This window comes from Gossypium raimondii, chromosome 3 (genome assembly GCF_025698545.1).
Source record: "Gossypium raimondii isolate GPD5lz chromosome 3, ASM2569854v1, whole genome shotgun sequence".
Classification (NCBI taxonomy): domain Eukaryota; kingdom Viridiplantae; phylum Streptophyta; class Magnoliopsida; order Malvales; family Malvaceae; genus Gossypium; species Gossypium raimondii.
This window is the reverse complement of record NC_068567.1, coordinates 59,266,083-59,281,033: the sequence shown is the minus strand read 5'-3', so window position 1 is coordinate 59,281,033 and position 14,951 is coordinate 59,266,083. Positions and strand designations below refer to the sequence as shown.

Genomic DNA, 14,951 nt, shown 5'->3' with positions numbered 1-14,951 from the left:
GATTATATAATCTCGAGTCTTTCATACTAAGCTAAAAGTAAAGAAAATTATTTGCAATTAATTAAATTAATTGCTTGTATTGTCGTTTGGGTAAAGAAGAGATGAAAAATTTATAAATTTTGTTTGAATGGAAGATAAAATTAATTAAGTTAATTAATTGTAAGGATTTTTTTTGCTTTTATTTTAGCATGAAAGATTTAAAAATCATATAATCAAAAGAAAATTGAGTTTCAGAGACAACTATTAAAGACAATACTTTCATTGATAATTTTTAAAATAATTTCAAAATAATAAAATAAAATTAAATAAATTGTTGAGATTTTTTATCCATTGATAATGTCTACTGGTTTGCTACTATAATTTTGAATCTTAATATTTAAAAATTTATATTTCAAAACCCAAATTTTAAATTTTTTGAAATGTGGTAAACATGTACAAGTTGACAATTTTGTGTATTATTTTAGTTTCTACCGTTTTTTCATTTCAATCCTTGATTTTTTTACCCCAATCAAGACTTAAAAAAGCTAGGTTTTTGGTGACCAAAATGAAAATGACCTAAAGTTGGGTGACTAAAACGAAAGAGCAAACATGACGTGATATGTACAATTATCTGCCATTGGAGATTCAATGCATAGGTGACTAAAATGAAATTTTTCTAAAAGTTGGTGACCAAATTGCAAGGATTTCATTTTAAGTGACCAAAATGAAAGCTTTCTAAACGTTGATTGACTAAGTAGGTAGTTTACCCTAATTTTAATTAGTAGAGGTCAAAACTAAGAAATTCGGATCAGTCAACAAAATAAACATCAGCAATACGGCACGCAAAATTCCCATACCTACCAAAGCCCGAAGCCCGGCGCGTATTATTTACGCGCTGCTTAACCATTAATCCCTGCTTGCGCCTTACTGTAGCAAATTTCATTCCTCTTTGATCAAATAAACAATCCTTGGTTAAAACCCTCCCAAAACCCTTTTAGCTGCTCCGCCATTCTTATTTACCTTCATTTTCTTTTTCCGAACCGATCATGTCAAAAACGCTGAATCTAATAAAAACCAACGCTTCCAACCCCAAGGTATGGATTGTGGCGGGAATAACGGTGGCCGGAATTATAGTGGTCGCGGAGACCCGTAGAAGGAGGAAAAAAGCGATGATCATCAAAAGAGAAGATTTTGGCGCTTTCATGGAACGCTTCGAATTGATTCCTTTTCCTCAGCCTCCGCCGCCCGCCGCCAAACTTCCACTATTGGGCCTTACGTTTGCCATCAAGGACATGTTCGTAATTCCATCACTATGTCTTTCCCCCTTAGTTAATACTTTCTATCATATTTTTTTAATCGTTTATTTATTTATTTTTTAATGATCGTAACAGATTTGATGTGAAGGGTCACGCGACGGGGTTTGGGAATCCCGATTGGCAAAGAACACACGAGGTTGCTGACAAGACGGCGGTTGTGGTCACTGCTTTGTTGAAAAACGGGGCTAAATGTGTTGGCAAGACAGTTATGGACGAACTGGCTTTCGGGTAACCTTTTATTTCGTCCTTTCGTATTTCCCATTTCTTTCTTGGAAGAATGTATCTAGTACAATGTAATATTTTTCTTTTTGTTAATGTTAATAGAATAACTGGGGAAAATAAGCACTATGGGACACCTACAAATCCAAACATGCCGTCAAATGTTCCAGGAGGTTCTTCAAGTGGTTCTGCTGTTGCAGTTGCTGCTGAACTTGTGGACTTTGCTCTAGGTAACTTTTGCTGCTGAATCTTGTTGATTTACGGGTTGTTTTCTTCCTAGTGTTATCTATAAACATATAACACTATTTTGATGACTTTGTAGGTACTGATACAATTGGTTGTGTGAGAGTTCCTGCATCATTTTGTGGTATTCTTGGGTTCCGTCCATCTCATGGAGCTGTATCTACGATTGGAGTTCTTCCAAATTCACAAAGCTTGGATGCTATTGGTATTGTAATGTGGCATTCTTGTTTGTAATATTTTGTTGCCTTTCCCTGCAGATTATAGGTGTTGATATCTTTAGCTAGTATGAATTATTATTACCAACTCGCTTTGCCTTGACCTACTTTATCTTTTTACTAAAGTGTGGCGTAACTGTTCACGATATATTAATGGATGGATACTGCTCCGATAAACAGAGCAGTTTCCTCTAGGTTTTTGTAGCATATGTGTTATTTTGTTATAAGAATGCCCAGTTTCATATATTTAGTAGGCATTTAATATTCTAATTTCTTGCTTAGCATTAAAATTCTGGAGAGTTCACATTGCTGTTTTCTAGAGTTCCTTTGTTTCTTTTTACTGATTTTGTCAAATTATTATATCTAAGGATGGTTTGCTCGTGATCCATCTATTCTACATCGTGTTGGGAATGTTTTATTGCAACTAAAAGCAGTGGAACCCAGAAGGGGAAGGCACCTTGTCTTTGCTGATGACTTATTCCAGCTTTCAAAGGTTCCCAAGCAAAAGACAGTGCATGTTATTAGCAAAGCAGTTGAAAAGCTTTCTGGCTGTAAGTTGTATGGCCTTCAATTTTATTCATATCAGTTTCTATTTTCTGGTTTGAAAATCTTAATTATAGTCTACTGCTACCTCTTCTGTCACAATGATGTGAATCTTGCTTCTTGATGTGTCGACCTCTTGCTAATTGCACAGATCAGCTGCCAAAGCATGTCAACTTTTGTCAGTTTATTGCTTCGAATGTACCCAGTCTAAAGGGTTTTTTTCAACATTCCACAAACCTGCAAAATGGAATTTCTGCTTTGCAAGCCCTTTCATCTGCAATGGTGTCATTACAAAGGTATCTAAGAATACTGTCATTACATGCAGGACCATATACCTCTTGCACCTGCTTCAGTTGCTGCAACCCTTCAATTGGGATATAATGATCATCATTGTTGTGCAGAATTTTGTTTCTGGCTTTGTAGACGACCTATTTACCTAATATCTAGTACTTATACTTTTTAGATATGAATTTAAAACAAACCATGAAGAATGGCTTAAAGATGTTAAACCAAGACTAGGACCTGAAGTTTCTCGTTGTGTTCTTGCTGCAATCAACAATACATACGAGAATGTAAAAAGTTTGTACAAAGTCAGGACTGAGATGCGGGCTGCAACGCAAAGTCTTCTAAAGGTGTGGCAGATTCTTTTCCTACATCCGCTTTCTTTCTGTGTCTATTTTGTTCACACTGCTAAGGTGTTAATTTTCTTGGCCTTTGTTATGGTTAATTACTGTTACCATTTTTGACAAGAGTGTGTACTATAGACAATAATACAAATGAGTTGTGTCCCATTTATTGCCAGGATAGTTTTGGTACTTGACAACTTCGTAGAATGATCTTGCCTTGTAATTATAAATGAAAACGTAGTTTTCTCTTTTTCTAATAAGAAATGGGAGCAATTTGCATCTTAGTAACAATTTAAACTTAAAATTTGATATTTGGGAGGTTGTTGCGATAGATGAAATGATAGAATTGATCAGAAGAATATAGTATGAGAGATAGCTAGAATTGATCAAATTAAATATGTGTATATATTAAATGTCTGATGTATGCCATTATCATAACACCGTTCAATTTGGGTTTACTTTCATGGTCTCCAAATGGCTTTCAGATTTCTGTTGCTTCTCTTGAAATGGTATGGGCTTGGATGATAGGGATGGCCTGGAATTGGATGATGTCACTTAATTAAGTTGTCCTATTTGTTTCAGGATGATGGGATATTAGTTATTCCCACGATTGCGGATCCTCCACTAAAGCTTAAGAAAGGGAGTTCCACCGAGTTTCATGATAGAGCATGTGCTTTATTGAGTGTTGCTAGCATGTCTGGGTGCTGTCAGGTGGCTTTTGCTGTCACAAGGCTTAAGTTTTCAATCTTGTATGTTGTTTGTAACCTGGATATCAGACATTTATTTAACCTTGCAATCTCCTCCCAGGTTTCTGTTCCATTAGGAGAGCATGATGGTTGTCCTATTTCTGTTTCATTTGTCACATACCATGGAGCAGACAAATTTCTTCTTGATACAGTTTTGGACATGTATGCTTCTCTGCAAGAACAAGTCAGCATGGCATCCAATTCGGCACCATTGCCTGATCTCAATGGTAATATGGATGCTTCTGAACTGTTGAAGGAAAAGGTTTTCCCTCCTCTAACATCTCCCAATATCTGAATGGTTTGGTTTGCCTAATGAAATTTCTGCAAATGTGAATGATGCCACGGGGTTTATTATTGTTGGGAGTCAGTTTGCACCTTGTTTGATTATAAGTTGTTTACTAAATGGCATGTTAATTGATGAGTTCTTACAATCATCTTGACAAGAAAAGTGGGAAGAATGCTTGTTATTTAGATGGCTAAGTTATTATACCTGTAAAGAACGATGGATAACTGCTATTCTCTCTTAATTATTTGCTCAACTTCTGCTTTCTTTATGTTGCAATTCATATGGGATACCATTTTGTTCTTAAAGTCATTAAGAGCGACTGTGATCAGGATCAAAAGTAGTATTTTCTGTGTTAAATGCTAGTGAACATTATTTTTAGTTTCGGTGTCTGCAGCGTTAGCACTTGTTATTATTTAAAGTAGTATGTTTGGTTTGCTGTGGGTTATAATTCACAGAAAGGTATGCCGTTGTAAGGCTTTTAATGACAAGTTCCATTTCAGGGAAATGCTGCTTTTAAGGGAAAGCAATGGAACAAGGCAGTTAATTATTACACTGAAGCTATTAAGTTAAATGGGACAAATGCAACATACTATAACAACCGGGCAGCAGCTTACTTGGAACTAGGATGGTATGCTGTCTCTAATAGTTGTTGCTACCAATTTCATTACATTGTTTCACATTCACATACTTCCGAAGGGATCTGACTTTTGAAAATGCAGCTTTCAGCAAGCTGAAGAGGACTGCAATAAGGCAATATCACTTGACAAAAAGGTAATGAAATATCTTCTTCTTTTTTTTCAAGTTGAAATGTTGGAACTTTGGAATACGTATTGAACATGAGAACAAAGCTGTTATACTTGAGTGATACTATTAGTCAACTAATACTTCTCTGCAGAATGTGAAGGCATATCTGAGACGTGGGACAGCCAGAGACTCACTACTCTGTTATAAAGAGGCCCTTGAAGGTGAGAATACTTTAATAATTGATGAAATAGTTTAATAGTTGAAGGCCCTTGAAGATGAATACGGTGTTCAAATCTGTCATAAGTGTGAGAGAGATGAAATAGTTTAATAGTTGATGCATGTTTCACTCTGCAATCCTATCACCCCCTTGATCTTAGAACAATAATTTTCCTTTACCCCCAGCATAATCAATTTGTATTTTAAAAGTTTACAAATTCAACACTATGCATCATACCGCTCATCTTAAGCAGTTTCGATTTTGCTAAGCTCTTGAGTGGTTTCTTGGTTTGGCATTTGCAGATTTCAAACACGCATTGGTTCTAGAGCCTCAAAATAAAGTAGCCAACCTCGCAGAAAGAAGACTACGAAAACTGGTTAGTTGATACTGCTCTTCTCTGCTTCGCTTCTTGTCTAACAAATACGAAACAAGGTTGATCGAAGATAGGCGCAATCTTTGTGCAATTTACCCGAACCTTCGGTAAACGGAAAATCAAAGTAAAAGCATGTTGGTTAGAGGGTGCTGCTGGTGCAGTTTTTGGCCGCAATTTCTTTTCCTTCGACACATTGTTTCTGTGTAATCAGTATATGTTCGACCTATGCAATCTTGTTGAGACACCAATACAATTAAAAGTTATTCAACTGCTAGTTTAGCATTTATGTTGAATAGGAAAAAGGAAAAAAAAAGTGGGGGTTAAAAAGTTTCTTATATGGTGAAAAATAATGCTAGTTAATAGTTTTTGATTGTTTAGTAATTGTTGGAAAAAGTGTGAAAATTCAAATATTATAAAATATATTTAGAATACTAGAAGTTCAGAGATCAAGGAGAATTCTTTTTCTTTTTTTCCCTTCAGAAAATCGATTTTCAAATAGTAAAAAGTTCGATTTATTGGTTTTTTTTTCTTAATTTGTGCTTCACAAGAACCGCAAAAATTGCACCGTAGAAAAAAATGGTTTTTCTTTTGAATTTAGAGATTAAATTGTCACACAATGCAAACATTTTCACATTAAAATTAAGAAATACGAATTGTTTGCAAAGCAAAGGAGGAACTTGAAAGGTCGTTTACAGCCATTTAATTTCGTTTTTTTTTTAATTTAATAATATTAAAACTTAATACAGAATTTGGCATCTATGTTATTTTTGTCATTTGGGTACCTAATTCGGATTTCTAAATTTGATTTGATGAAATATATAATTAATTAATTTTTATTAAATCAATCTTAAACCTAAATTAAAAACAACAATGCGATCAAAATCATAAAAAATATAAATTTATTAGTATTAACAAAATCAACTTTAAAATTTAAATTAAACACTAAAAATTAACATTATTACTTTTATAAACAAAAATTAATGTAAGTAGTACCTTAAAAAAAGTGTTAATCTCAAGTATAAAAAGCATTATATTAATTATTAATATTTTGTGTTTGATTTTGAGGAATTATGAATATTTTCTGTGAATGGTCACTTAATTGGGAATATTTTCTGTGAATGGTCACTTAATTGGGATGCCCAGAGGCGGGTTTTCCAAAGTTATAATCTTACATACAAGATTCGTTGAACTCCTTAAATGTAGAACGTGCTATGCAAGTGGGGTGGATGGAGATTATCTCATTCCAACTCTTCCCATCTTTGCAAATATGTTGTTAAAAATATTTTGGTTTAATTCAATAGGAGGTCCTTAAATTATGTTCTTTGTTTGAGTTAGGTTTTTTTTTAATTGAACCAAGTACTTTTGTTACATTCCTTTAGAAAAAGGTAAAGCCAATCAGATATCGCCACCTGACACTTTTTAATTGGTTGAAACGATTTTTCTTAATGGGACCAATTTCGATTACAAAATAGAATTTAAATACCTTATTCGACAAAACAAAGGGCGTAATTTAAGGAACTCCTATTATATTAGGCCAAATATTTTTTTATCATGAATGTTGATCATATTTATAACCATTTATATTACACTGGGCATATACTTTTTTTTTTTTATCTTAGCTTATGAATATAATATTATTTTGCTATCATTTTATTTTACTTTGTTAGAATATAATATTTTATTATTTAGTTGACAAAATATAAAATTATTTAATTTTTTTACTAAATTATAATATGAGTAAAGAAGTTGGAACAGTTTAAAATATTATTAGTACACAAATTATTTCTTTTAACCGTGAATATTTTAAGTTCACAATAAAATTAAGAAAATATTATATATCTCTTAAAATATATTTAAATTTTAGTTTTAAAATAGTTAAATTATCATGAAACAATTAAATATGGGCAGGATTACGAGGAGACGTTCAGCCCTGTTGCTAAGATTACCAGGGTTCGTCTCCTTATTGCCATTGCTGCAGCAAGGTATGGGACTTGTAGTCGACCGGTGCGAGCACGCCGTAAGCGCACTACCGCGAGAGAAACTATCAGCTCCTAAAAAAAGTGCAATCAATACCTCGTCACTCCCATGCATACAATAGCTACGAGCTGCTGTAAGCGCTGTTGCACGAATATAGCCCTGGTTGTTCTTTCTTCCTTGGGCGGGCCTGCCTTTAAGTTTAAGTGACAGGGGCGGAGTCTCAACTACCACACTACTACTATACCACTAGCACTCCACAAGTGGATTAGTTGAGTGACTAGACTGAGACTCTCTGTGATATCAACCACTTTTCTAAAGAAAGTAGAAAAAATCGTAAGAGAAAGAAAGGTCCACAGAAGGTTGAAAAGTAGTACGCCCGGTTCACCAGGTTCTACCACTGCAGGGCCCAATCATACTCAAAAGAAGAGTTTGATCTGGCTCAGATGGAGACATTTCTTTGGCCCCCTTCAAAAGGAAATGCGGGCAGGGTTAAGCTCGGCAGAGGGTTCGAGAATAGGGTAGGGTTCTGTCCTTAAGATTAAGATAAGAAAAAAGTTTCAAACCTTTATGCATGCACCTCCGTATAAGTGCTGCGTACAAGTTCCGGCCAGGATAATTGGGAAAGATCAAACCAATTTGAACCGCTCACATCACAATAGTAATAGCGTAAAGGCCGTAAGTCGGGGGACGGCCATAACATAAGGCGATTAAAAAAAGAAAAAGTTACTCAGGGCTTTCATCACGCCCCTCAAATTTGCTATGGTTGTGATTAACATGCTTTGTTAGAGAGGCACGGACTTGTCTTTGGCTCTTTGCTTGGTGTACACCTTCAGGCGGCTTATACCATTATTAGCTAATTGCGCACCATTTAACTAATTGGACACATAATAACGAGGATGTTTTATTTTCTAATTACCATTATTCTAATGTTATCCATGAATTTGTAATACATCTGTTTATGAGTTTGGTTATTCGCTCAGGCATGAAGATTTGTTCGAAATTTGAGAAGATTTGGGCAAAAATATTAGACTCGAAATATGGACTTGTACAAAAAAATTAGACCTGTTTAAAATATGGGTCGGACTAAGGTTTGAACATTTATATTATGTAATTTATAACATATTAAAAAAATAAATCTATACTAAACATATAACACTGCTATAATGCAAACGTTAAAATAATGTTATGATGACTATAAAGTTATTAAATATTAAATTAAAATGATATAAGCAATTTTTAAAAACAATATGAGCGGACTTGAAATGGTTTGGGTTAATCTTTTGCAAATATAGATGGACTTAGACAAAATTTTAAGCTCGTATTTTGAGCCGGACTTGACTTAAACAAGTATAAAGTATATTAATATCATACTTAGATCCGACTAAACCCAATTTGACACGGTCCATAATTACCTCTACTTTAATGTTTAACCGAAGTTAATATATCATGAGTTAAATATTTTAATTAAATTAAATTACATAAATGTTAAAATTAAATGGTTAAAACTTTAATTTGTAATAAATGATTTCAGTGTAAATATTATTTTTTAAAATATTTTCTCCGTTTATTTTAATTTTTCTAAATATATATTTTAGAAAAGTTAAAAATACACCAACTTTCTATTTTTCATAAATTTAGAATTTAATTCTTTTTTATAAAAATGTAGTCTTACTTTACAGAGTTCAATTATTAACATTATAAAAGTTATTTTATTAAATTTAGGTACATTATAACGTCATTTTTTAGTTATATTACTATAAATTGAGTATTAATTTTAAATTTTAAAATGTCACACCAACAAATTTGACAAAAGAATTTAAAAGTTGGATCTAAGTATTGAAATTTGAAAAGTAGAAAGATTAAATTGTTAAAAATAAAAGTATAGGGTTAAATTATAAATTTATGAAGAACAGAGGGATGTATGGAATATTTTAACCTTTAGAATTAGAAAAATAACGGTGTTGGTAACTCGAAACAAAATTGGGTTCGTGATAAAAGCCGTTAACCCATGACAAGCAGCGACCAAAACTGAAGAAAACCATCTGTTTTCGGTTCCCACGGCACCAAAAGATCCCATACTAATTAACGCATTTTTCGAACAAAAAACAAAAACCCAAAACTTCAGATCCCTCTCTATTTGTTTGTTCCTTCTTCCTCTGGAAATTCTTTCCATTTATACAACAACTCAACCCCAAAAAGAAATTCAAAGGAAAAAGATAAAATTAAGCAACCATGGAGATGGAGATGGACATGATGGAGAACTTGCCATCTACCATATCCCCATTACTCCTCCGGTCGATGGCTTCTTCTGTTTTTATTTATGCTGACAAATTGTTCTTCAACTTAGCTGAGAAATTCAAGCCCTTTGAAATCATTCGTTATGTTCTCATCACTTCCTTTCTATTCTTTCTTCGTTTACTTTCTTTTCTTTTCCTTTCCGATTTACCCCCTAAATCCCAGTCGCATGTTTATACGTTTAATCCTCCCAAGAGCAACGGTCGCTATTTGATTGGTTCTGGGGTCAGCGATTCCGGGATAGCTCGTGCCCTTTCGCAGGTACTATCGATTGTTAATGACATTCCTGTTAGTTCGAGGAAGTACGCGATCGTTCGGTCTTTAGCTGAAGGACTTATAGAAGAGAACCGTAGGGAAGATGCTGAGGGTTTACGTGAAGTGAACCGGGCGGTTTTGTCTTCGGCTTTTTCGAGGACTCTTTCTTATCTTGAGGCTGCTATGGTTGAGTTGGGGCAAGATAGGATCGGTCATGATGGTGCTGGACCTGCTCCGGTTCAGTATTGGGTGAAAAGGGCTTTACGGGTGGTTCGGTCTGTTGGGGATGGGGTTTGGGCTAGGGAAGGAAGTGGAGGTGTGAGGGAGGATGTGAACCGGTCTGGGAATTCGGCTGAGAAGCTGGCTGCTGAGCTTCTTTGGTTGGCGCAGAAGTTGGTTGATTGTGGGTTTGGGGAAGAGGCTGTTGAGAGGTGGGCATCGGCTTCAAATCTGGCTTCGCTTTCTCTTTTGGCTGAGCCACGCCTTCAAGGTTCCCTGGTTAAGGTTTCGAGTATGTTTCCCCTTTCTTCTTCCTTTGTTAAATCGTTAAGTTTTTCTCAAATTGGTGAATTAGGGTTTTTTCCCCCTTCTTAGATACTACTGTTGAATTGGGTATCTTTCGTTATTGATTTGTGCTGAAGTTTCAAAGGGGGTTTGCCATTTTATTATAGGGAGTTAAATTTGGGTCGATTTCATACAATCCTTGATATGAGAAACCATTAATTTATAATCTATTTAATAACTCCCATTTTGATGTAGATTTGAATAAGAATGTCAATTAACAAAAATGTTTAGCCTTTAATTCATGAAATTCGGCTTTTAACTTCAACTCCAAGTGATTGCCTGATTCTGTATGAACTGCAGCTTTGAGGATTTTCGTTGCTGAAGTTTTATCTGTTTATATAGATAGATTTAAAAAAATGGTTGCCAAAAATGGTGGTGAAATACTTCTAAAAACTCTAGTCCTTTAGCCTAATTAATCAATTCTTAGTTTTTTTTTTTTTTTAACTTCTTTTGTTGGCTGAAAAGTGCTTAGGGTTGAAGAGGTATTATTCAAGGAGGGACTTAATTCTTTCTGGCGTTTGGTTTCTTTTTTGTGCCAAGTTAGAACCCTGTTAATGTTGTTTTCGTTTCACCAATCTTTCGTTTGTCCTAATTAGCTCTTCCCACAATTTCTTTGAGTTGCAATGCTCCACTTTTTCTCATCTGTTGGAACTTATGTTCTCGTCTTTTCCCTACACGTTCCCCTTTTTTTGATTGACATTCTCATTCCTAGGAGTTTGCAGTACTGTATCACAGTATCTTTCATTCTTAACATAGAAATTAGAGTAGTTTATGATTGTGGTGATTTTACTTGTTAGGTATGGAATTTCACATTTGCGAGTCCGTCCCAAGGTGGAGATGACACTGCCTATCCTTAACTTTTAAGCCTATATACTAAGATCAATACAAATTATTATCAAGGAAATATAACATTCAAGGTCTTAAACCAGCAATTAATGTGGCTTGCTTATAGTCTCATGAGTTCTGTTATTGCTTATAGTGCAATGATGTTGCAAATGAGGTTTGACAGACTGTTCATTAGGACTTTGGTTAGTATTTGCCTTTATAACCAAACCTTTTCCATTTTTATAAGAAAAATTGTTGAATATGTAGTCTCGTGAGCAATTGTGTTTAATAGAAAGTTTCTCCTTTTCACTATGTTTCAAAACATCTGCAACTGATGCCAATCCTACTCATTAGTTAAATAATGACAGTAAAGATCTTTGATCCGCCCATTTGCAGTGTTTCCATTCTTATCTTTCTTCAAAAGCATAAGGACTGAAAAGAAAGTCTCTAATTGCCTGTCATTTATGTTCAACTTAAACATGTTTCAGTATTAAACGATTCTCTTGGATTTATCCATATATATACTAATTGTTGAAAATAGAAGATTGATGTTCTTACTTATTGCTTAATTATTAAAAAAATGCAGCATTCTTGTTCAAACAAGCAAGGGATATGGAGATGGCACTGGATGAGACTGAAGAATTCTATGAAGAGAGCCGCAGGCAAACAAAGATGAAGATGCTAACGTCATGGTTGCCATTGCTTTGCAGGGCTAGCAATGGCACCGACATGCCAGTGCTCAGCATAAACGAAAAAGCTGAGCTAGAGAAGGTCTTGGAAGAGACCATAGAACTACTAGACCACGAGGAGCAAGAGCAAGTACTCAGCCTGTGGCTCCACCACTTCGCATATTGCTCATCCTCCGACTGGCCCAACCTTCATGCCTTGTATTGTCGCTGGTGTACCAATTCTCGGAAACTCTTGTTACTCCATTGAAGATATGTTCACCAGAAAGAATTTCTTCTGTAATACAATATATTAAGTTGGTTGCCTATACGGATATGAACCTTTAAACAATTGTTCCTAATATAAGTCTATTATTTTAGTCATTATCCGAATATATTCATAAAGAAAAATTTGGAAAAGGCTCAGCAAGTTCATGTAGTCCTCTATTGCAACAGGTTTCATTATACAAGGGAAGCATATAGCAACAGCGTCTAAGAAAAGTTCATAAATATACACAACACTATTTGTACAAAATAAGTTTATAGTCTGAGAAAATACATACGTATATTTATCTTAAATACAATTATAACATGAACACGGATATACAGACGATGACCGTAAAGCCAAATCGTTGTTGTAGGCAATTTTGGAAGAAGGGAAGCTACTAGAGCACAAACCGCTTTGAGTAAATGTCAAATGTATATGATGAAGATAGCTGTGGCTCCTGTGATGTTGATCCAAAGAAAACTTTGTTAACCAGAGTTGCAATAGGACCAGATAGGCGTAAACCGGCTTTAGCATCACGAATCGCATTGCGCATCGCATTAAGCAAGCGGCCGTACGTCAATACAGGTTCGTTTTCCACAGCTTGGATGAAGCTAAACGTCATGGCACCGGTCCTGGTACTGGTTTTGGTGAAAGCCTACAAAGAAACCAATTCAAATAATCTAATGTTATTGGTTTATGTTGATGCATCAAGGCATAACCTCAAAACCATTATACTCACAGTGGTATCTGCAGAAACTTGATTATCATCACAAGCACTAAAACAGTAGGCTAATCCTCCACTTGTACCCTTGTAAAAGGAAGGTTTTCTTTGATCTTCCCATATATAGAACCCTTCCCTGCATAATTCAAAACAAAAAATGATGGGAGGCAATTAAAGATTCATTGAAATGAATAATGATATCAATGTAAAAAAAAAAAAAAAAGACAAATGGACTGACTTATTCATTCTGCACACGAAAGGCAGATCGAGAATGGTTCCACTGTGGCAGGCATCGATGATGGCATGCAACATGGCTCCTCGAGGCAGTGGCCTAACAATGGTGGCATTGATTTCATCATCGATGATTTTCCCTTCGGTGTCGTGATCTAGAGGACATAAGGCTTCGTCAAATCCATCGACCTCGTCGTTGTCATAATCAATTTGCCGATCACCATGGCCAGAGAAGTGAAACACTAACGAGTCCCCTGGCTGGCAGCCATAGACCAGCCATTTCAGGCCTTTCCTGATGTTTTGTTTTGTTGGGATCTTGTAAGGGTCTTTCTCATCTTCTGCAGATCAATTGAAGCAAAGATAACATAAATAAAAGGTTCCGACAGAGACTAAAATTCGAACTTGATGTATGTCATCTAAATCAACCGAACTAAACTTCGAGTTTAAAGTGATTACAAGGTGAAATATATATATATATACAGCACCTGTAAGCATGAGAATGGAGTCAATTGGAAACCCCAGTTTCTCAACAAGAAGATACCTCATACACTTGACATCATTGATGCTTCCTTTAAGTCCATAAGGTTTGCCATAGTAATTCAATCCGCAAAGCAATGCTCTTTTCCTCCCATGCACCGAAACAGGCGATAATGGAGGCCGTGGTTGCGGAGGTCGCTGATGAGGACCATATACGTAGGGAAATGCATGCGTCCCTGATCCATGAGGGCTTTTCATAACAAAAAAAAAAAACTGTCAAAAAAAAAAAAACACATACCGAACAGCAACAACATAACATGTAAAAAGACTGATAAAAAACAAGTAAACCTGGTCCGCCTTGGTCCTATCAACGAGTCATGGACATGACCCCAACGAGCAATGGCTGCGTTGTTGGTATTGGTAATGGTATGGCACACAGCACAACGAATGGATTGTGCTTCTGGTGGAACCATCAGATACAGCTTACATCCATTGCATCGTTCTCTTCTCGCCATTGTGGGTGGAATGGATATACTGCTAGAATGGATCGATGCGTATGTGTCTAATAAAAATGAAGAATTTTCAAGGCTTTATTTAAGGGTGGAAGGGAAACAGTAAAAAGAATTGACGAGTAAGCTAAAATTATAAGTCTCATCATTTCAGACAAGATTATTCGATCCCTGCAAGAAAATTTTTAGTGCAGAACCAGATTCAGTTTCTTTTTTGTTTTCCTTCAGTGGAATAAATATCTTGGATCCTGTTTGTAGATAAGATTTGTCGTGGTCTGCTAGATTTCTAGTCAAATCAACTTGGTTCATATAGAACCAGACTGGATAATGGTCGCATGTAAGCTTCTTGCACTGAATTTTGTGAAATGTACATGAAAGAACTGGTTTTTTTTTTTTTTTCATTCATGAAAATTAATTTTTCGAAATTTATGGTTGTTTCTAAAATTTTTAAATATTTAATGTATTGGGTATATGTTTTTGTCAACAATTATAATTATACACATTAAATATCCAACAATGATAACAGGCGATATTCAAAGTAAGGACCATTACTTTGAGGGTATCAAATATCCATTTTGGGCTAATCTTGACTAACCCTAATAATGTTATATCTATTAAATACTTGAATTCTGGTTACTTATTTTAATAACTATTTCC

At 35.0% G+C, this 14,951-nt stretch overlaps 3 protein-coding genes across 4 annotated transcripts; 2 read left to right on the top strand and 1 right to left on the bottom strand.

Annotated features, from left to right (window-relative positions):
* Positions 1-905: 905 nt before the first annotated feature.
* On the top strand, positions 906-5,837 carry LOC105795078 (outer envelope protein 64, mitochondrial). Of its 2 annotated transcripts, XM_012624545.2 has the most exons (13): positions 909-1,273; positions 1,371-1,523; positions 1,620-1,744; positions 1,837-1,962; positions 2,341-2,523; positions 2,667-2,811; positions 2,979-3,147; positions 3,724-3,852; positions 3,949-4,149; positions 4,674-4,801; positions 4,893-4,944; positions 5,069-5,138; positions 5,437-5,837. In XM_012624545.2, exons 1-13 carry the CDS (start codon positions 1,026-1,028, stop codon positions 5,517-5,519), a joined length of 1,812 nt encoding a protein of 603 aa, XP_012479999.1. In that variant the 5' UTR covers positions 909-1,025; the 3' UTR covers positions 5,520-5,837. The 2 variants fall into 2 exon arrangements, 1 of the variants encoding a protein (XP_012479999.1); XR_008194607.1 differs by lacking the exons at positions 5,069-5,138; positions 5,437-5,837 and having other exon boundaries at positions 906-1,273; positions 3,949-4,114.
* A 3,662-nt stretch (positions 5,838-9,499) lies between these two features.
* On the top strand, positions 9,500-12,475 carry LOC105795076 (hypothetical protein). Its single transcript, XM_012624543.2, has 2 exons — positions 9,500-10,545; positions 12,010-12,475. Exons 1-2 carry the CDS (start codon positions 9,717-9,719, stop codon positions 12,357-12,359), a joined length of 1,179 nt encoding a protein of 392 aa, XP_012479997.1. The 5' UTR covers positions 9,500-9,716; the 3' UTR covers positions 12,360-12,475.
* A 24-nt stretch (positions 12,476-12,499) lies between these two features.
* LOC105795077 (metacaspase-3) lies at positions 12,500-14,469 on the bottom strand. Its single transcript, XM_012624544.2, has 5 exons — positions 14,134-14,469; positions 13,794-14,035; positions 13,316-13,646; positions 13,096-13,213; positions 12,500-13,011 (listed from the first exon to the last, which is right to left on the bottom strand). The coding sequence occupies exons 1-5, from the start codon at positions 14,298-14,300 to the stop codon at positions 12,754-12,756; spliced, it is 1,116 nt and encodes a 371-aa protein (XP_012479998.1). The 5' UTR covers positions 14,301-14,469; the 3' UTR covers positions 12,500-12,753.
* Positions 14,470-14,951: the final 482 nt, after the last annotated feature.